This window comes from Ranitomeya imitator, chromosome 7 (genome assembly GCF_032444005.1).
Source record: "Ranitomeya imitator isolate aRanImi1 chromosome 7, aRanImi1.pri, whole genome shotgun sequence".
Taxonomy (NCBI): domain Eukaryota; kingdom Metazoa; phylum Chordata; class Amphibia; order Anura; family Dendrobatidae; genus Ranitomeya; species Ranitomeya imitator.
In genome coordinates this window covers 50,342,969-50,365,750 of record NC_091288.1, presented here as the reverse complement: position 1 = coordinate 50,365,750, position 22,782 = coordinate 50,342,969, and the positions used below count along the sequence as shown (strand labels likewise).

General features: G+C 39.6%; 1 protein-coding gene across 1 annotated transcript in view; it reads left to right on the top strand.

The window, feature by feature from the left end:
- TTN (titin) overlaps window positions 1-22,782 on the top strand; it is a 281,101-nt gene that overhangs the window by 233,825 nt on the left and 24,494 nt on the right. The window contains exons 279-288 of the mRNA XM_069735553.1: window positions 3-17,108; window positions 17,215-17,511; window positions 17,623-18,210; window positions 18,299-18,601; window positions 18,932-19,228; window positions 19,382-19,669; window positions 19,786-20,085; window positions 20,185-20,487; window positions 20,582-20,887; window positions 20,993-22,759. Coding sequence (XP_069591654.1) covers window positions 3-17,108; window positions 17,215-17,511; window positions 17,623-18,210; window positions 18,299-18,601; window positions 18,932-19,228; window positions 19,382-19,669; window positions 19,786-20,085; window positions 20,185-20,487; window positions 20,582-20,887; window positions 20,993-22,759 — 21,555 coding nt within the window. The remainder of the gene's footprint in view (window positions 1-2; window positions 17,109-17,214; window positions 17,512-17,622; window positions 18,211-18,298; window positions 18,602-18,931; window positions 19,229-19,381; window positions 19,670-19,785; window positions 20,086-20,184; window positions 20,488-20,581; window positions 20,888-20,992; window positions 22,760-22,782) is intronic.

Genomic DNA, 22,782 nt, shown 5'->3' with positions numbered 1-22,782 from the left:
AGATCCACCCGGTCCTCCTTCCAATCCAAGAATCACAGACACAACCAAATCTACTGCCGCATTGCATTGGGGCAAGCCTCACTATGATGGTGGCCTTGACATCACTGGATACATTGTGGAACACCAAAAAGAAGGAGAAGAAGAATGGGTTAAAGACACCACTGGATCAGCACTTAGAATCACTGAGTTTGTTGTGGCCAACCTCCAACCTGGTAGCAAATATAAATTCCGTATCCGTGCTATTAATGCTGCAGGTTCTGGAGAACCAGCACAAATTGATGATGTTGAAATTAAAGACCGTGAAGAGACACCTGACTTTGAACTTGATGCTGAGCTCAGAAGAACTCTTGTTGTTAGAGCTGGCCTAAGCATTCGTATTTTTGTACCAATTAAAGGACGGCCAACACCTGAGGTTACTTGGATGAAAGGGGACACTCCACTCAAAGCCCGAGCCAACATTGAGAATACAGAATCATTTTCTCTGCTCATCATTACTGAGTGCAACAGATATGATGCTGGAAAGTTTACTATGACTCTTGAAAATGCAGCTGGAAAGAAAACAGGATTTGTTAATGTCAAAGTTTTGGATTCCCCAGGACCTCCATTAAACCTGAAAGCCAGAGATGTTTCAAAGGACAGCATCACCTTGCAGTGGGATATGCCACTGATAGATGGTGGATCCAGAATAACAAATTACATAGTTGAAAAGCGTGAATCTACAAGGAAGGCATATTCAACAATAACAACCAACTGCCAAAAATGCTCTCTGAGGATTCCTAATTTAGCTGAAGGATGTGAATATTACTTCAGAGTGCTAGCAGAGAATGAGTTTGGAATTGGTGAACCCGCTGAAACAGCTGAGCCGATAAGAGCATCTGAAGCACCTTCTCCCCCAGAAAGCCTTAATATCATGGATGTTACAAAGAACAGTGTGAGTCTTGCCTGGCCAAAACCAGAACATGATGGTGGAACCAAAATTACAGGTTATGTCATTGAAGCACAGAGAAAGGGTTCTGATCAATGGACTCATATTGCTACAGTTAAAACATTGGACTATCTAGTAAAAAATCTCAATGAGAATGAAGAATATGTGTTCCAAGTAATGGCAGTCAATAGTGCAGGAAGAAGTGACCCAAGGGAAAGCAGACCAGTAATTGTTAAAGAACAGATGATGCTTCCAGAATTTGACCTACGTGGCCTTTATCATAAGACTGTGCTTGCTAAAGCTGGAGACAACATTAAAGTTGAAATTCCTGTGCTTGGAAGGCCAAAACCTGCTGTGACATGGAAAAAGGGTGAACAAGTTCTCAGAGAAACTCAGAGACTTAACGTAGAACGCACATCAACTGCAACCATCTTAAATATCAATGAATGTATAAGAAGTGACTCTGGAAAATATACTTTAGCAGCTAAAAACATTGTTGGAGAAATAAGTGATATAATTGAAGTTCAAGTTCATGATATTCCTGGAATTCCAGCAGGACCCATCAAGTTTGATGAAATTTCATCTGATTTTGTTATTTTATCTTGGGATCCTCCAGAGAATGATGGTGGTGTTCCAATAAGCAACTATATTGTGGAAATGCGTGAAACCAACAGCACTAATTGGATTGAGTTGGCTTCTACAGTAATACGCACAACTTTTAAGGCAACAAAACTGGTAACTGGATTGGAGTATCAATTCCGCGTTAAAGCTCAAAACAGATATGGAACTGGACCATCCCTCAACTCAGAGTCTGTGGTTGCTGCATATCCATTTAAGGTTCCAGGGCCTCCGGGAACACCACAAGTTATTGCAGTTACAAAAGATTCCATGACAATCAGCTGGCATGAACCAGTCACAGATGGTGGAAGCCCAATTCTTGGTTATCATATTGAAAGAAAAGAAAGAAACAGTATACTATGGCAGACAATCAGCAAAAATCTGGTGGTAGGAAATATATATAAATCCTCAGGCCTTACAGATGGTATTGCATATGAATTCCGTACTGTGGCAGAAAATATGGCTGGCAAGAGTAAACCAAGCAAGTCTTCTGAACCAACATTTGCTCTTGATCCAATTGATGCACCAGGAAAACCAGTAGCTATCAATATTACCAGACATTCAGTGACCCTACAGTGGACAAAACCAGAATATAATGGTGGATTTAAGATCACAGGATACACAGTTGAGAAAAGAGATCTTCCCAATGGTCGCTGGCTGAAGGCTAACTTCAGCAACATATTAGATACTGAGTTTACCGTAAGTGGATTAACTGAAAATTCAGAATATGAGTTTAGAATAATTGCAAGAAATGCTGCTGGTGCTCTTAGCCAGCCATCTGAACCATCTGATGGTTTAACTTGCAGAGATGATATTGAAGAGCCAAGGATAATGGTCGATGCCAAGTTTAAAGATGTTATTATACTAAAGGCTGGAGAAATGTTCCGACTTGATGCTGATGTTTCAGGTCGTCCAATTCCAACCTTGTCTTGGACAAAAGAAAGCAAGGACCTTGAGGATACATCAAAATTAGAAATAAAATTAGCAGATTTCTCAACAACATTATTAAATAAAGACTCTGCAAGAAAGGATGGTGGAGCATACACGCTTACAGCTTCTAATCCAGGCGGTTTTGCTAAACATGTATTTAATGTTAAAGTCCTTGACAGACCAGGCCCATGTGAAGGCCCATTGGCGGTATCTGAAGTCACAGCTGAAAAATGTGTGTTATCATGGTTGCCACCATCAGATGATGGAGGTGCGAAGATAGACCACTACATTGTGGAAAAACGTGAAACAAGCAGATTGGCTTGGACAAGTGTTGCAACAGATGTCCAAGTAACAAAATTCAAAGTCACCAAGTTACTAAAAGGAAATGAATATATTTTCCGTGTTATGGCTGTAAACAAATATGGAGTTGGAGAAATCTTGGAATCAGAACCTACTCTTGCAGTTAATCCATATGTATCACCTGATCCACCTAAGGCTCCAGAAGTAACAACAATTACAAAAGACACTATGATTGTTTGTTGGGGACATCCCGAGTCTGATGGAGGAAGTCCAATAACAAACTATATAGTGGAACGACGTGACAAGGCAGGGCTCCGTTGGGTTAAATGCAACAAGAGAGTTCTCACAGATTTGAGATATAAAGTTTCTGGTCTCACTGAAGGCCATGAGTATGAATATAGAGTAATGGCTGAAAATGCAGCTGGAATTAGTAAGCCAAGCCAATGTAGTCCACTCTATAAGGCATGTGATACCGTGTTTAAACCTGGGCCACCTGGAAACCCAAGAGTACTAGACACAAGTAAATCTTCAATTACAATTGCTTGGAATAAACCAGTTTATGATGGTGGATCAGAAATAACTGGATACAATGTGGAAATTTCCCTTCCTGAAGAAGATGAATGGAAGATTGTAACACCTCCTGCTGGACTTAAAGCTACTTCTTTTACTATCACAGGACTTAAAGAAAATCAGGAATATAAAATACAGATATATGCAATAAACTCTGAAGGAGCAGGTGAGCCTGTCCTTGTTCCAGGATCACCAAAAGCTGAAGAAAGAATGATACCACCTGAGATTGAATTGGATGCTGAACTTCGTAAAGTTATTAACATAAGAGCTTGTTGCACATTACGATTGTTTGTTCCTATTAAAGGAAGACCTGCGCCTGAAGTTAAGTGGACAAGAGAAAATGGTGAACCTATAGACAGAGCAACAATTGAATCAACAAGTTCTTATTCTCTACTAATTGTGGAAAATGTGAACAGATTTGATGGTGGAAAATATATGCTCACAGTAGAAAACAGCTCAGGAAGCAAGTCAGCCTTTGTTAACGTCAGAGTGCTTGATACTCCAGGGGCACCTCAAGATCTAAAGATAAAGGAAATTACCAAATCTTCTGTCACATTAACTTGGGAGCCTCCAATTATTGATGGTGGATCTAAAATAAAGAACTATATAGTAGAAAAGCGTGAATCAACCAGAAAAGCATATTCAACAATAACAGCTAATTGCCACAAGACAAGCTGGAAAGTAGATCAGTTGCAAGAAGGCTGTAATTACTATTTTAGAGTCCTGGCAGAAAATGAATATGGAATTGGCTTACCAGTTGAAACAGCTGACTCAGTTAAAGTATCAGAAAGACCACTGCCACCAGGCAAGATCACTTTGGAAGATGTAACAAGAAACAGCGTTTCTCTATCTTGGGAAAAGCCAGAACATGATGGTGGAAGTAGAATTGTGGCCTATATTGTGGAAATGCAAAGTAAAGGAAGTGAGAAATGGGCAACATGCTCTACTGTTAAAACTACAGAAGCAAAAATAACTGGATTGATTCAAGGGGAAGAATATATGTTCCGTGTATCAGCTCAAAATGAAAAAGGAATCAGTGATCCAAGACAACTCGGGGTGCCAGTGGTTGCTAAGGATCTTGTGATTGCACCAGCATTCAAGCTTCTATTTAACACATTCAGTGTCTTAGCAGGTGAAGACCTTAAAGTTGATGTTCCATTTGTTGCACGTCCTAAGCCTTCTGTGACATGGCACAAAGATAATTTACCATTAAAGCAGACAACCAGAGTGAATGCAGAAATCTCAGAAAATATTTCTTTACTAACAATTAAAGAAGCTTCAAAAGAGGATGTTGGCCAGTATACAGTGAAACTTGCCAATTCTGCAGGGGAAGCTACTGAACAGCTCAGCATTGTTGTTCTTGACAAACCAGAACCACCAACGGGTCCAGTTAAAATTGATGAAGTTACAGCTGACAGTATTAGCTTTACATGGAATCCTCCCAAATATGATGGTGGAAGCTCTATCAACAATTACATTGTAGAAAAACGTGACACTTCCACAACAAATTGGCAAATTGTATCAGCGACAGTGGCAAGAACAACCATAAAGGCTACACGACTTAAAACAGGCTGTGAATATCAGTTCAGGATTGCAGCCGAGAACAGATATGGAAAGAGTGGCTATTTGGTATCTGAATCAGTTATTGCACAGTATCCATACAAACTTCCTGGTCCACCTGGAACACCATTTGTTTCCGCAGTTACAAAAGACAGTATGGTTGTACAGTGGAATGAGCCTGTAAATGATGGTGGTAGCAGGATTCTTGGATATCATGTGGAAAGCAAAGAAAGAAACAGCATTCTTTGGGTGAAATTAAATAAAACCATCCTTGCAGACACAAAGATTAAGGCAACAAACATTGAAGAAGGTATTGAATATGAATATAGAGTTTATGCTGAGAACATAGTAGGCATTGGCAAGCCAAGTAAAGTATCTGAATGCTACGTTGCCCGAGATCCATGTGATCCCCCTGGACGTCCTGAGGCAATAATTGTCACAAGAAATTCTGTTACAGTTCAATGGACAAAACCTGAATATGATGGTGGTAGCAAGATCACTGGCTATGTTGTTGAGAAGAAAGAGCTACCTGATGGACGATGGATGAAGGCTAGTTTTACAAATGTTATTGAAACTCAGTTCGCAGTTACTGGACTGGTTGAAGACCAACGATATGAATTCCGTGTAATTGCAAGAAATGCTGCTGGAATATTCAGTGAACCTTCAGAAAGCACTGGACCAATTACAGCAAGAGATGAAGTAGAGCCTCCCCGTGCAAGCATGGATCCAAAATACCGGGACGTCATAACAGTGAATGCTGGTGAAACATTTAAGATTGATGCAGATGTATTTGGCAAGCCAATTCCTTCTGTTCAGTGGTTTAAAGGAGGTGAAGAACTTGTAAACACAGCTAGGCTTGAAATAAAAGGAACAGACTTTTTCACATCCCTAAGTGTTAAAGAAGCTATTAGAGTGGACAGTGGTCAATATATCTTACTACTGAAAAATGTTGCTGGCGAAAAATCTGTACCAGTGAATGTAAAAGTTCTAGACAGACCAGGACCCCCTGAAGCGCCAATTACTATCACTGGTGTTACTGCTGAAAAATGTTCATTAGCTTGGAAGCCTCCAAAACAAGATGGTGGTAGCGAAATTGACCACTATGTTGTAGAAAGAAGAGAAACAAGTCGATTAGTATGGACAGTTGTTGATTCAAATGTTCAAACTCTGAGCTGCAAAGTACCCAAACTCTTGGAAGGAAATGAATACATTTTCCGCATCATGGCTGTAAACAAATATGGTGTGGGAGAACCCCTTGAATCAGAAGCAGTCATTGCAAAGAATCCTTTTGTAGTCCCACAAGCTCCAAAAGCTCCTGAAGTAACAGCTGTAACCAAGGATTCGATGATTGTTGTTTGGGAAAGGCCAGCATTTGATGGTGGCAGTGAAATAAGTGGTTATGTTCTTGAAAAGCGTGACAAAGAAGGCATACGTTGGGTCAGATGTAACAAACGATTGGTCAGTGAATTGCGCTTCAGAGTAACTGGACTAGTGGAATCCCATCTTTATGAATTTAGAGTTTCTGCTGAAAATGCCGCAGGGCTGAGTGAACCAAGTCAGTCATCCATATATTACAAAGCTGCAGATCCTATTTATAAATCTGGTCCTCCAAACAATCCCAAAGTTGTGGACGTTACAAGATCATCAGTAATCCTCTCTTGGGGCAAGCCCATCTATGATGGTGGTTGTGAAATTCAAGGATATATTGTAGAGAAGTGTGACATCAGTACAGATGAATGGTCTATGTGCACTCCTGCAACTGGCATAAAGGAAACCCGGCTTGAAGTTGAAAAGCTTTTGAAGAAACATGAATATAAATTCCGTATATGTGCAGTGAATAAGGCTGGAGTAGGGGAACATGCAGATATCCCTGCTTCAATTATTGTTGAAGAGAAACTGGAAGTACCTGACCTTGATCTTGATCCAGAATTGAGGAAAGTTGTTAATGTAAAGGCTGGTGGCTCACTAAGGTTATTTATTCCCATTAGAGGACGTCCAGCACCTGAGGTTAAATGGGCAAAAGTAGATGGAGATATTAGAGAAACAGCCCTGATTGATGTAACCAGTAGCTTCACCACACTTGTGCTTGACAATGTTAATAGATTTGATTCTGGCAAATATACTCTAACAGTTGAAAACAGCAGTGGAACCAAATCTGCCTTTATTAGTGTAAGAGTTTTGGATACACCTAGTGCACCAGTGAATTTGAAAATTAAAGATATCACCAAGGATTCTGTGTCACTAACCTGGGAGCCTCCTGCATTGGATGGTGGAGCTAAGATAAAGAACTACATAATTGAAAAACGAGAAACCACAAGAAAAGCCTATGCTGCGGTTGCAACAAACTGCCACAAGACATCATGGAAGATAGATCAACTACAAGAAGGTTGCAGCTATTACTTCAGGGTAACAGCTGAAAATGAATATGGCATTGGTTTGCCAGCTGAAACACCTGAATCCGTGAAAGTCTCTGAGGTCCCTCAACCTCCAGGAAAAATAACAGTAGATGATGTGACCAGAAACAGTGTATCATTATCTTGGGAAAAACCTGAACATGATGGCGGCAGCAAAATCATTAATTATGTTGTCGAAATGCAAGCAAAGGGAAGTGACAAATGGTCTGAGAGTCTGCGTGTGAAAGCCCTTGAAGCAACAATAACAAACTTGACTCAAGGAGGTGAATACCTTTTCAGAGTAATTGCTGTAAATGAGAAAGGAAAGAGTGACCCTAGATCACTTGCTGTTCCAGTGGTTGCCAAAGACCTTGTAATTGAGCCTGATGTACGACCAGCATTTAGCAATTACAGTGTCCAAGTTGGACAGGATTTGAAGATTGAAGTTCCAATTTCTGGAAGACCAAAGCCAACAGTCAGTTGGACAAAGGATGGCCAGGCTCTCAAGCAGACTACTAGAGTTAATGTTACAGATACAGCGCACCATACAATATTGCTGATAAAGGAAACTAATAAGGATGATGGTGGAATGTATGCAATTACAGTTTCAAATGTTGTTGGACAGAAAGTAGCATCAGTTGAAATTATAACACTAGACAAGCCTGATCCACCAAGTGGCCCTGTGAAATTTGATGATGTGAGCGCTGATAGCGTTACAATATCTTGGAATCCTCCAACCTACACTGGTGGCTGTCAAATCACAAATTACATAGTTGAAAAAAGAGATACAACTACTACACTTTGGGAGACAGTTTCAGCAACTATCGCAAGAACTACACTTAAAGTATCAAAATTGAAAACCGGAACAGAGTATCAGTTTAAAATTTTTGCTGAAAACAGGTATGGAAGAAGCTTTGGACTGGACTCTGAAGCAGTAATAGCACAATATCCATACAAGGAACCTGGGCCTCCTGGTACACCGTCAGCACCAACAATTACAAAAGATAGCATGGTTGTTCAGTGGCATGAACCTATTAACGATGGAGGCAGCAGAGTGATTGGGTACCATCTTGAACGGAAAGAGAGAAACAGCATAATGTGGACAAAAGTGAATAAAACTATCATACCAGACACATATTTTAAGAACACCAATCTCGAAGAAGGCATTGAATATGAATTTAGAGTTTATGCTGAAAACATTGTTGGCATTGGTAAATCAAGTAAAATTTCAGAGTGCTATGTTGCACGAGACCCATGTGACCCTCCTGGCTGCCCAGAACCAATAATTGTAACAAGAAATGCTATAACTCTAGTCTGGAAAAAGCCTGAATATGATGGTGGCAGCATGATTACAGGTTATATAGTTGAAAAGCGTGACTTGCCTGAAGGACGCTGGATGAAAGCAAGCTTTACTAATGTAATTGAAACACAATTTACAGTAACTGGACTTACTGAAGATGAGAAATATGATTTCAGAGTTATTGCAAGGAATGCTGCTGGGACCTTCAGCAGACCTTCTGATAGTACTGGGCCAATAACTGCCAAGGATGAAGTAGAACCACCAAGAATTTCAATGGATCCAAAATACAAAGACACAATAGTCATTAATGCTGGTGAAACATTTAAACTTGATGCAGATGTGCATGGTAAACCCCTTCCTTCCATTCAGTGGTTCAAGGGAGATAAAGAAATTGAAGAATCAGCTAGATGCGAGGTTAAGAACACTGATTTCAAAGCCCTCATTATTGTCAAAGATGCTATTAGAATTGATGGTGGACAGTACATTTTGCAAGCTTCTAATGTTGCAGGAACCAAATCAGTACCTATCCAAGTGAAAGTTCTGGATCGTCCTGGACCTCCTGAAGGTCCAGTTCATGTTACTGGAGTTACATCTGATAAATGTTCTCTTGCATGGGGTCCTCCACTGCATGATGGTGGTAGTGATATTTCCCATTATACAATTGAAAAACGGGAAACAAGTCGCCTTGCTTGGACTGTTGTTGCAACAGAGGTTGTAACTACTTCTCTAAAAGTAACAAAACTCTTGGAAGGAAATGAATACATCTTCCGTGTCATGGCTGTTAATAAGTATGGAGTTGGTGAACCGTTAGAGTCTGTACCAGTTCTAATGAAAAATCCATATGTGCCTCCTGGTGCTCCAAAGTCTCTTGAAGTAACAAACATTGCAAAGGACTCTATGACAGTCTGTTGGGGAAGACCAGATAATGATGGTGGTAGTGAAATCATTGGCTATATTGTAGAAAAACGAGACAGAGCTGGCATAAGATGGACTAAGTGCAACAAACGCAGAATTACAGATCTGAGATTTAGAGTGACTGGATTAACAGAAGATCATGAATATGAGTTTAGAGTATCTGCTGAAAATGCTGCTGGAGTTGGTGAAGCAAGTCAACTTACAGTTTACTTCAAGGCAACTGATCCTGTATTCAAACCTGGCCCTCCTACAAACCCACATGTTGTGGATACAAGTAAAAATTCTATTACTGTTATTTGGGGAAGACCAATTTATGATGGTGGCAGTGAAATCCAAGGGTACATTGTAGAGCTATGCAAAGGAGATGATGAAGAATGGACAATGTGCACCCCACAGACAGGACTACAAGTTACTAAATTTGAGATAGCAAAACTTATTGAGCATCAGCAGTACCAGATTCGTGTATGTGCATTAAATAAGTCTGGTGTAGGTGAGCCAGCAGCTGTAACAGGAACAGTGAAACCAGAAGACAAACTGGAGGCGCCTGAAATAGACCTTGATTCTGAACTAAGGAAAGGAATATTAGTTAGAGCTGGAGGAAATGTTAGAATTCAAATACCATTCAATGGAAGACCTATTCCAGAGATTAGCTGGTCAAAAGAAGATGGAGAACTTACTGAAAAATCACAGATTGAAAGAGGACTTAACTTCACCCAACTTTCAATAGATAATGTTGATAGAAATGATGCTGGAAAGTATATTCTCAAACTTGAAAACAGCAGTGGTTCAAAATCTGCTTTTGTGACAGTTAAGGTTCTTGATACACCAGGTGCTCCAGCAAACCTTGTTGTTAAAGACATCAAAAAAGATTCTGTCATACTCACATGGGAGCCTCCACTCATTGATGGTGGTGCCAAAATAAAAAATTATGTTGTGGACAAGAGAGAATCAACTAGAAAAGCGTATGCAAATGTCACAGCAAAATGCAACAAAACAAGCTACAAAGTTGAAAATCTTACAGAAGGAGCTATATATTACTTCAGAGTAATGGCTGAGAATGAGTATGGCATCGGTCTACCAGTAGAAACAGTGGACTCAATAAAGGCTTCCGAAGCACCATTGCCACCTGGCAAAATTACCCTTACTGATGTAACTCAAAGAAGTGTATCACTTTCATGGGAAAAACCTGAACATGATGGTGGAAGCAGAATAATAGGTTATCTAGTGGAATCTCAACCAAAGGGAGTTGAAAAATGGAGCACAGCCACAGAGACAAAAACATGCAATGCTGTTGTATCTGGATTGAGCCCAGGACAGGAATACTCTTTCAGAGTTCTTGCATACAATGAAAAAGGAAAAAGTGATCCAAGAGTCTTTGGCATTCCTGTAATAGCAAAAGATTTGACAATCGAGCCAAGTTTCAAACTAATGTTTAATTCTTATAATGTACAAGCTGGAGAAGATCTAAAGATTGAAATTCCAGTTATAGGTAGACCTAAACCCAATATCAACTGGACTAAAGATGGACAATCACTGAAACAAACAACTAGAGTTAATGTAGAAGACACACCAGTATCAACTGTATTGCACATCAAAGAAAGTAACAAAGAAGACTTTGGAAAGTATGCAGTTACAGCGACAAACAGTGCTGGCACAGCAACTGAAGATATTACTATTGTTGTGCTTGACAAACCTGGTCCACCAAAAGGCCCTGTACGATTTGAAGAAGTTAGTTCTAACTATGTTGTGTTTTCATGGGATGCACCAGAGTATACAGGTGGCTGTCAAATCAATAATTACATAGTAGAGAAACGGGACACAACGACTACTTCCTGGCAAACAGTATCAGCAACAGTTGCTAGAACAACCATTAAAGTGGCAAAACTGAAAACTGGATCAGAGTACCAGTTTAGAATCTATGCTGAGAATAGATATGGCAAAAGTGCTCCTCTTGATTCTTCTGCTGTTATTGTTCAGTATCCCTACAAAGAACCAGGTCCTCCAGGAACTCCATTTGTAACATCACTTTCTAAGGACCATATGGTTGTACAGTGGCATGAACCAGTAAATGATGGAGGAAGTAAAGTTTTGGGCTACCACTTAGAACGCAAAGAAAAAAATAGTATCCTTTGGGCAAAACTAAATAAGTCTCTTCTTCAAGACACAAAATTAAAAACTAATGGCCTAGAAGAGGGCATAGAATATGAATACAGAGTGTTTGCTGAAAACATTGTTGGTATTGGCAAAGCTAGTAAGGTATCTGAGTGTTATGTTGCCCGTGATCCATGTGATCCACCAGGACGTCCAGAAGCACTGGTCATTACTAGAAATCATGTCACTCTTCACTGGACAAAACCAGAATACGATGGTGGAAGTAAAATTACAGGTTACATAGTTGAAAGGAAAGAACTACCTGATGGTCGTTGGATGAAAGCCAGCTTTACAAATGTGTTGGAAACAGAATTTACTGCAACAGGCCTTACTGAAGATGACAGGTATGAATTCAGAGTTATCGCAAGAAATGCAGCTGGAATCTTTAGTGAACCATCAGAAAGCACTGGAGCAATCACGGCAAGAGATGAAGTAGATGCACCAAGGGCATCCTTGGATCCAAAGTATAAAGATGTTATTGTTGTAAATGCAGGAGAGACTTTTGTTCTAGAAGCTGACATTCATGGCAAACCTATTCCAGATATCACCTGGTCAAAAGATGGAAAAGCTCTGGAGGCAACAACAGCACGAACAGAAATAAAGTCCACTCTTCAAAGAACAACATTAATTGTGAAAGACTGTATTAGAGTGGATGGTGGTCAGTATGTTTTGAACCTCAGCAATGTAGGAGGAACAAAATCAATTCCTATTACAGTGAAAGTTTTGGATCGCCCTGGGGCTCCAGATGGTCCATTAAATGTTACAGGTGTAACAGTAGAAAAGTGCTACTTGGCATGGGGTCCACCATCCCAAGACGGCGGTGCAAATATTTCCCATTACAATATTGAAAAAAGAGAAACAAGCAGATTATCTTGGACACAGGTTGCATCAAATGTACAAGCACTTAGCTATAAAGTCACCAAACTTCTAGCAGGAAATGAATATATTTTCCGTGTTGTTGCTGTGAACAAATATGGAATTGGAGAGCCCCTTGAGTCTGAACCAGTTCTGGCTCGTAATCCATTTAAGCCTCCAAGTGCACCTTCAACACCAGAGGTGTCAGCCATCACAAAAGATTCAATGGTAGTAACATGGGGACGTCCTCAAGATAATGGCGGGGCAGAAATAGAAGGATACATTCTTGAAAAACGCGATAAAGATGGCATTAGATGGACGAAATGTAACAAGAAAAGATTAACTGATTTGCGACTTAGAGTAACAGGCTTGACAGATGGTCATTTCTATGAATTCAAAGTTTCAGCAGAGAATGCAGCAGGTGTTGGAGAAGTAAGTGAGCCATCTATTTTCTATCGGGCATGTGATGCCAACTATCCACCAGGTCCTCCTAGTAATCCAAAGGTAACAGACACATCTAGGTCATCCGTATCTCTTGCTTGGAGCAAACCTGTTTATGATGGTGGTGCACCAGTATCAGGCTATGTTGTTGAATTTAAGGAATCAGCAGCTGATGAATGGTCAACAGCAACACCACCAACAGGATTACAAGGCAAACAGTTCACTGTAACAAAATTGAAAGAAAATGCAGAATATTGCTTCCGTATTTGTGCCATCAACTCTGAAGGTGTAGGAGAACCTGCTGTTATTCCAGGAACAGTGATTGCTGCTGAAAAACTAGAGCCTCCTGAGATAGAACTCGATGCTGATTTGAGAAAGACAGTCACTGTTCGTGCTGGTGGATCCTTGAGATTATTTGTTACAATCAAAGGAAGGCCTGAACCTGAAGTGAAATGGGAAAAAGCAGATGACAAACTTACAGAAAGGGCACAAATTGAAGTTACCAGTTCATATACAATGTTGGTTATTGACAATGTGAACAGATTTGATAGTGGAAGATATAACTTAACTTTAGAAAATAACAGTGGTTCGAAATCAGCATTTGTAAATGTTAGAGTACTTGATTCACCAAGCGCCCCTGTAAATCTGTTAGTAAAAGAAGTAAGAAAGGACTCAGTGACGCTATCTTGGGAACCACCACTTATTGATGGAGGATCCAAAATCACAAACTACATTGTTGAAAAACGTGAAGCTACCAGAAAAGCTTATGCAACTATTACAAGTAATTGCACCAAAAATACATTTAAAATAGAACAACTACAAGAAGGAGGTATCTATTACTTCAGGGTTTTGGCTGCTAATGAGCATGGTGTTGGACTGCCTGCACGTACTGCTGATCCAGTTAAAGTGTCTGAAGTTCCTCTTCCTCCCGGAAGAGTAAGTCTTGTTGACGTAACACGTAACAGCACAACAATATCTTGGGAGAAACCAGAAAGTGATGGAGGTAGCAAAATTACTAGTTACATTGTAGAAATGCAATCAAAGGGAAGTGAAAAATGGAGCACTTGTACTCAGGTGAAGACACTTGAAGCAACGATTACTGGGCTGACAATGGGAGAAGAATATACATTCAGAGTAATTGCTGTAAATGAGAAAGGAAAGAGTGATCCAAGGCAACTGGGAGTCCCTGTAGTTGCAAAGGATATTGAAATCCAACCAACAATTGAACTGCTATTTAACACTTTTAGTGTCAAAGCTGGTGATGATCTTAAGATCGATATACCAGTTCGAGGGCGTCCATCTCCCACATTATCTTGGAAAAAAGACGGACAGCCTCTAAAGCAAACAACTAGAGTAAATGTCCAGGTTTCAAAGACCTCTACTCTTCTTTCTATCAAAGAGGCCTCTAAGGATGATGTTGGACAGTATGAATTAATTGCTTCAAACAGTGCAGGATCATCAACAGTTTCTATTGGTGTAATAGTTCTCGATAAGCCAGGGGCACCAGGACCAATTAAAATTGATGATGTTAGTGCAGACAACATTTCATTCTCTTGGAGCCCACCTGAATATGATGGAGGCTGTCATATAAATAACTACATTGTTGAAAAGAGAGACACAACTACTACAGTCTGGGAATTAGTATCTGCAACAGTGGCAAGAACATCCATTAAGGTTGCACGTTTGACAACTGGATCAGAATATCAATTCAGAGTTTGTGCAGAAAACAGATATGGAAAGAGTCATTATTCTGATAGCTCATCAGTCATTGCTCAGTATCCATTTAAACCACCAGGACCCCCAGGAACACCCCGTGTTGCTCATTCAACAAAAGCTTTCATGATTGTTAGCTGGCAACCTCCAGTAAATGATGGTGGTAGTCAAGTGATTGGATATCACCTGGAAAGAAAAGAAAGAAGCAGCATTCTTTGGGCTAAAGTCAACAAAGGTCTAATACCTGATACACAACTTAAGGTAACAGGCCTTGAAGAAGGACTGATGTACGAATATCGTGTATATGCTGAAAACATTGCAGGAATTGGCAAATGCAGCAAGTGTTGTGAACCTATTGCTGCAAGAGATCCATGTGATCCTCCAGGTCAACCAGAAGTTACTAACATCACAAGAACAACTGTTTCACTGGCCTGGAAAAAACCAGAATATGATGGTGGAGCAAAAATTACAGGATACATAATTGAACGAAAAGAGTTACCAGATGGACGTTGGCTTAAGTGTAACTTTACTAATATCCAAGAAACATACTTTGATGTAACTGCTCTAACAGAAGAACAAAGATATGATTTCCGTGTCATTGCAAAAAATGCTGCTGGGTTATTTAGTGAACCATCTGAAACAACAGGGCCTATCACAGTCAAAGATGATGTGGATGCCCCAAGAATTATGATGGATGTAAAATTCCGTGATGTAGTTGTTGTCAAAGCAGGTGAAATCCTTAAAATTAATGCTGACATTGCAGGACGCCCTCATCCTGTAGTATCTTGGACAAAAGATGGCAAAGATATTGAAGAAAAAGCAAGAGTGGAGATCACGTCAACTGACAACAGCACTGTCCTAGTAGTTAAGGACTGTATAAGAAGAGATTCAGGTCAATATGTGTTAACATTGCAAAATGTTGCAGGAACAAGATCTTTAGCTGTAAATTGCAAAGTACTTGACAGACCTGGGCCACCTGCAGGACCATTACAAATTGCTGGAGTAACATCTGAAAAGTGCTCACTTTCCTGGGGATCACCTCAAGAAAATGGCGGTGCTGAAATCGACTATTATATTGTTGAAAAGCGTGAAACAAGTCGTATTGCTTGGACCGTGTGTGAATCAGAACTTAGAACCTCATCTTGTAAGATTACAAAACTGCTAAAAGGTAATGAATATGTTTTCAGAGTTATGGGTGTGAACAAATATGGAGTTGGTGAACCATTAGAAAGTGAAGCCGTAAAGGCACTGAATCCTTATACAGTACCAAATGCACCAAAATCTTTGGAGATTACCAGTGTTACTAAAGAGGCTATGACCTTATGTTGGGCAAGACCTGAGAGTGATGGCGGAAGTGAAATATCCGGATATGTGATTGAAAGACGAGAGAAAAATAGCCTAAGATGGATACGTGTAAACAAAAAGCCTGTATATGACCTTAGAGTAAAATCTTCTGGCCTGCGTGAAGGCTGTGAATATGAGTACCGTGTCTATGCAGAAAATGCTGCTGGCCTTAGTTCTCCAAGTGACTGTTCTCCATTGATCCGTGCAGTGGATCCAATTTTCTTACCATCTCCACCTTCCAAGCCTAAAATTATAGACTCAACAAAATCAAGTATAACAATAGGCTGGGTAAAACCACTATTTGATGGTGGCTCACCAGTTACAGGTTATACTGTGGAATACAAAAAATCTGACGAAACTGATTGGACAACTGCTGTAACAAATGTCAGAAGTACTGAATATACCGTAATTGCACTTACATCAGGATCAGAGTGTCAATTTAGAGTTAGATCTGTTAATAAGGTAGGCCAAAGTGACCCAAGTGTCAGCTCTGAACCACATATAGTAAAGGATAGAGAAGAAGAACCTGTATTTGACATTGACAGTGAAATGCGAAAGACATTAATTGTTAAAGCTGGTGGATCATTCACTATGACAGTTCCATACAGAGGCAAACCAACTCCCAATGTCATGTGGAGTAAACCAGACTCTGACCTGCGAACAAGAGCTTCCATTGACACCACAAATACACAAACATCACTTTCCATTGAAAAAGCAACAAGAAATGATTCTGGCAAGTACACGCTTACCTTGCAAAATATTCTTAACACTGCAACACTTACACTTGTTGTAAAAGTTCTTGATTCTCCTGGACCACCTTCTAACATTGTTGTCAAAGAAGTTACAAAAGAATCTGCTGTCTTGACCTGGGATGTTCCAGAGAATGATGGTGGGGCACCAGTTAAGAATTATCATATTGAGAAACGAGAAGCAAGCAAGAAAGCATGGGTCTCCGTGACAAACAACTGCCATCGTCTTACATACAAAGTATCCAGTCTACAAGAGAGTGCAGTTTACTATTTTAGAATTTCTGGTGAAAATGAATTTGGCATTGGAGTACCTGCAGAGACCAAAGATGGTGTGAAAATAACAGGTCAGTAAAACATTTATAGATAAATGTAATTAAAGAGCAATCAAAAGTTACAATAGTCTGTAATAGATGTGTAAGAGGCTCAATTTTTTTTATACTTTATTCACAGAGAGACCTAGCCCACCAGAAAAGCTTGGAGTAACCAATGTGACCAAAGACAGTATATCACTTGCTTGGTCCAAACCAGAACATGATGGAGGAAGTAAAATTTTGGGCTACCTTGTTGAAGCACTAGAAAAGGGTCAACAAAAATGGGTCAAATGTGCAGTCGTAAAGACAACTCGTCATGATATCCGTGGACTGAAAGAAAACGTTGACTATTTCTTCAGAGTTTTTGCTGAAAATCAAGCTGGTTTAAGTGAACCAAAAGAGCTTCTCCTACCGGTCACTGTCAAAGAAAAGCTTGGTATGTAATAGTAGACATGACATACTATGTATAAAGAATTATTATCATACCTTATACAATTTCTGTTGTTTCTTTTTGCTTTATTTTTAACAATATCTCTTTTCCTTTTAGAACCACCTGAGATAGATATGAGAGGTTATCCAAGCAACACAGTATATGTAAGAGCTGGCTCAAATCTAAAAGTGGACATTCCAATTTCTGGTAAGCCTCTTCCTAAGGTGACACTTAAAAGAGATGGACTTGTTGTGAAATCTACCATGAGATTCAACACTGAAACAACAGCTGAAAGTGTAATCATCAATCTGAAAGAAAGTGTTGCTGCTGATGCTGGAGCATATGAGTTAACTGCATCCAACTCTAGTGGAACCTCTCAATCAACTATCAAGATTGTGGTTCTTGACAGGCCAGGTCCAGCTGTAGGTCCAGTGATCATCAGTGATGTAACTGAAGACAGTGTAACACTACAATGGGAGCCTCCGGCTTATGATGGTGGTAGTCAAGTTACCAACTATATTGTCCTGAAGAGAGAAACAAGTACTGCTGCCTGGTCAGAAGTGTCATCTACAGTGGCTAGAAATGTCACTAAAGTCATGAAACTCACCAAAGGAGAAGAATATCAATTCCGCATTAAAGCTGAAAATCGCTTTGGCATCAGTGATCACATTGACTCTCAAAGTGTTACTGTCAAGCTTCCTTACAGTAAGTTTGATGGCATATTTTAGCGTTCATATATATGTTAATGTTCAAGTTACTATTTCCTAAAATCTACTGTTTTCTTTTTTTGAAGCTTTACCTGGCCCACCTTCAACACCTTGGGTAAGCAATGTCACCCGAGAGAGCATCGCAGTGGGTTGGCATGAGCCAGTTTCTAATGGTGGCAACACCGTCATTGGATATCATTTGGAAATGAAGGACAGAAACAGCATTTTATGGCAGAAAGCTAGCAAGACTATAATCCGCACAACTCACTTTAAGGTGTCTAATATCAGTCCTGGACTTATATATGAATTTAGAGTATATGCAGAAAATGCTGCGGGCATTGGAAAAGTCAGTCATCCATCAGAACCTGTTCTTGCAATTGACGCTTGCGGTAAGTAAATGATTAAAAAAAAATATTAACCTAAAAATATCCAAAAGCCAATGTACAGTGCATTTACTAGATGAAGCAATGCAATATAATCCAACTCTGTGACATGTCTTTACCACCAAAACTTTTTGCTAAACTTTTTGTTCTTTTGTGTACCATTCAGAGCAAATACACACTCAGCTAAACCAAGCATGCATATATATGTGGGTTTGGGGAAAATAGTTGTTGATCCAGCATTCAATTATTTTATTTTTGTATACCAAAATGTACCTAAAAAACAAAGATAAACAAATTTTAGAAAAACTAATCATCACATTGCAACTTTCTTTACAGAGCCTCCAAGAAACGTCCGTGTCACTGATATTTCAAAGTCCTCTGTGAGCTTGACTTGGCAGAAACCAGCATATGATGGTGGCAGTAAGATCACCGGATACATTGTGGAAAAACGTGATCTTCCAACTGGCCGGTTCACCAAAGCCAGCTTTACTAATGTTATTGAAACACAATTTACAGTATCTGGCTTGACTCAAGGCTCTCAGTATGAGTTCCGGGTTTTTGCAAAGAATGCGGTTGGTTCTATCAGTAACCCATCTGAGGTGGCAGGGCCTATCACTTGTGTTGATACGTACGGTAAGTTCACTTTATATAATGAATTAATACATTTTCCAACTGCATCTTATGTAATCAACTACAAAAATAATGCATAATGAAAATAGATGCAAGTTATAAAGGGAAAATTGTCTTTAACATACAAATTTTACATTCGTACACATTTTTCTGTAGGTGCACCTGTAATAGATGTACCACCAGAATATACAGATGTTCTCAAGTTCAAAGCTGGTGTGGCAGTGAATCTGAAACTTGGTATTATTGGCAAGCCTCAACCTAGCATTGAATGGTTCAGAAATGGAAAGGAACTTCAGACCAATGCTCAACTCTCCATTGAAAACACCAGTGAGTCTTCAGGAATCCTCATTAAGGATGCATCACGAATCAACAGTGGAGTTTATGAATTAAAACTGAAGAATGCCATGGGTTCTGCATCAGCAAGTATCAGAGTACTAGTGCTTGGTATGTGTCCTAAAAACACCTTTATGTCACATATGATATTTTACTACCTCTTTTTTGCGTTTTGCTTTTTTAATATTTTTAAATGATAGCGATTTATGTTTTTTTCTTTTCGGCAGATAAACCTGGTCCACCCTCAGGACTTATTGAGTTCAAGACAGTAACGGCTGAAAAGGTTACCTTTATGTGGGAACCACCTTCAGATGATGGAGGGTCAAAGGTCACCCACTATATTGTGGAAAAACGAGAAACCAGCCGTGTGGTGTGGTCTTTAGTGTCAGAAAAGCATGAGGAATGTCAAATAACAGTTACAAAGCTTATTAAAGGAAATGAGTACATATTCCGTGTCAGAGGTGTAAACAAATATGGAGTTGGAGATTCTTTGGAATCTGAACCAGTTATAGCAAGAAATGCATTTGGTAAGTTATAGCGATGGTCATATACAGTATGTAGTTGTGTTTCATCAAAGTTTTGTTTTTTGATACTTTAATATGAACAAATGTGTTCATTTATTGTAGTTACACCTGGACCACCAAGTATTCCTGATGTTCCCACAATTACCAAGAATTCTATGACCGTCACCTGGAGTAGACCTACCGTGGATGGCGGAAGTGATATAAGTGGCTATTACTTGGAAAAACGTGACAAAAAGAGCTTAAGGTGGTTCAAGGTAATCAAAGAATCTATTCGTGACACAAGACAGAAAGTAACTGGACTTACAGAAGATAGTGAATACCAGTTCCGTGTCTGCGCAATTAATGCAGCTGGGCAAGGTCCATTCTCCGACGTTTCAGATTTTTACAAGGCTGTTGATCCAATTGGTAAGCACATATTTCCCATCAGATTTTACAGATCATTAGGTAATATGCATATTTTTTAATGTACACTGTTAATTGAGGATTTTTCCTATTGTAGACAAACCTGGGCAACCAACCAAACTTAAAATTGTGGATAGTACTAAGTCATCAATTACTCTTAACTGGACCAAACCAGTCTATGATGGAGGAAGTCCAATCACAAGCTACATTGTAGAGCTCAGAGAAGCAGATAATGAAGACTGGACTGTAGTTAGTGCTAAGGGAGAAGTCCGAACAACTGAATATGTGGTATCTTTGCTTAAACCTGGCATTGACTATTACTTCAGAGTATCAGCTGTTAATGCTGCTGGAAATGGGGAGCCTATTGAGATGACGGAAGCAGCACACGCCAAGGACATACTTGGTAAGCAATAAAATTTTTACCTATGCATTTTCTGCACATTTTCGAAACCTTATGTCTCAAATTTTATGCACTTATTATTATTTTATTTGTTTTTGACCTTTACAGAGGAACCAGAGATTGACTTGGACGTTGCCCTCAGAACATCTATTGTTGCAAAGGCAGGTGAAGATGTTCAGTTAATGATTCCCTTCAAAGGACGACCTGCTCCAAGTGTAACATGGAGAAAAGGAGATAAAAATATCAGCAATGACCCAAGATATAACATTCAGAACACCGAATCATCAACACTGGTTGACATTTCTCAAGTTACACGCAATGACACTGGAAAATATGTTTTAACCATTGAAAATGGTGTTGGCCAACCAAAATCAACATTTGTGACAGTTAAAGTGCTTGATACCCCAGCTGAGTGCCAGAAGCTCCAAATAAAAAATGTTTCTCGTGGTACCGTTACACTAGTATGGGAGCCTCCTCTTATCAATGGTGGAGCTGAAGTCACCAACTATGTTATTGAAAAGAGAGATGCCACCAAGAGAGCATGGGCTGCTGTCACAACCAAATGTTCTCACACATCCTTCAAAATAACTAGCCTGTCTGAGAAAACATCTTACTTCTTCAGAGTTATGGCAGAAAATGAGAATGGCTTGGGAGAGCCATGCAGCACAATTGAGCCTGTGAAAGCATCTGAAATCCCTGGACCAATAAGAGATCTTACAATGAAAGATTCCACTAAAACATCTGTCACTCTTACTTGGAGCAAACCCGATTATGATGGTGGCAGCATTGTCAGTGAATATATAGTGGAAAGCAAACTGAAAGATGAGAAGGAATGGTCACATGCAGGAGTCAGCAAAACTTGTGAGTTGGAAGTCTCCAAACTAAAAGAACTTTCAGTTCTTGAGTTCAGAGTTTCAGCTAAAAATGAGAAGGGATTAAGTGATGGAGTCGTTATTGGGCCTATTACTGTTAAAGACTACGTTATTCCACCTGAAGCAGATATCTCTGAAATACTTGGAGGACAAATCACAGTTCGTATTGGACACAATGTACACATTGAGTTGCCATACAAGGGTAAGCCAAGACCAACTATATCTTGGTTAAAGGACAATATTCCTCTAAAAGAAAGTGAACACACAAGATTTAAGAAAACTGAAGCGAAACTTAGCCTTAATATCAAAAATGTCAAGAAAGAAAATGGTGGCAAGTACACTTTGATTCTTGATAATGGTGTTATTCGGAAATCCTATGTGATCACAGTGATTACACTAGGCCCTCCATCTAAGCCAAAAGGACCTGTTAGATATGATGAAATAAAAGCTGACAGCATCATAATGTCATGGGATATTCCAGATGATAACGGAGGAGGAGAAATTACGTCATACAGCATAGAGAAACGTGAGACTTCTCAAACTAACTGGAAGATGGTTTGTTCCAGTGTTGCCAGGACAACATTTAAGGTTGTAAATCTTGTGAAGGGAACAGAATACCAGTTTAGGGTGCGTGCTGAAAACAGATATGGCATGAGCCCACCCCTTAACTCTGTTGATGTCATTGCTAAGCATCAGTTTAGACCCCCAGGACCACCAGGAAAACCAGTTGTGTACAATATTACAAGTGATGGAATGTCCATTACCTGGGATGCACCAATTTACGATGGCGGCTCTGAAATTACTGGTTTCCATGTGGAAAAGAAAGAAAGAAACAGCATTTTATGGCAAAAAGTTAACTCTTCACCAATATCCAATCGGGAATATAGAATCACCGGCCTAATTGAGGGTCTTGACTACCAGTTCCGTGTATTCGCAGAAAATTCTGCTGGCCTAAGCCCAGTAAGTGAACCAAGCAAATGTACTCTGGCCGTGTCTCCTGTTGGTAAGTACAACAAAACATAAGCA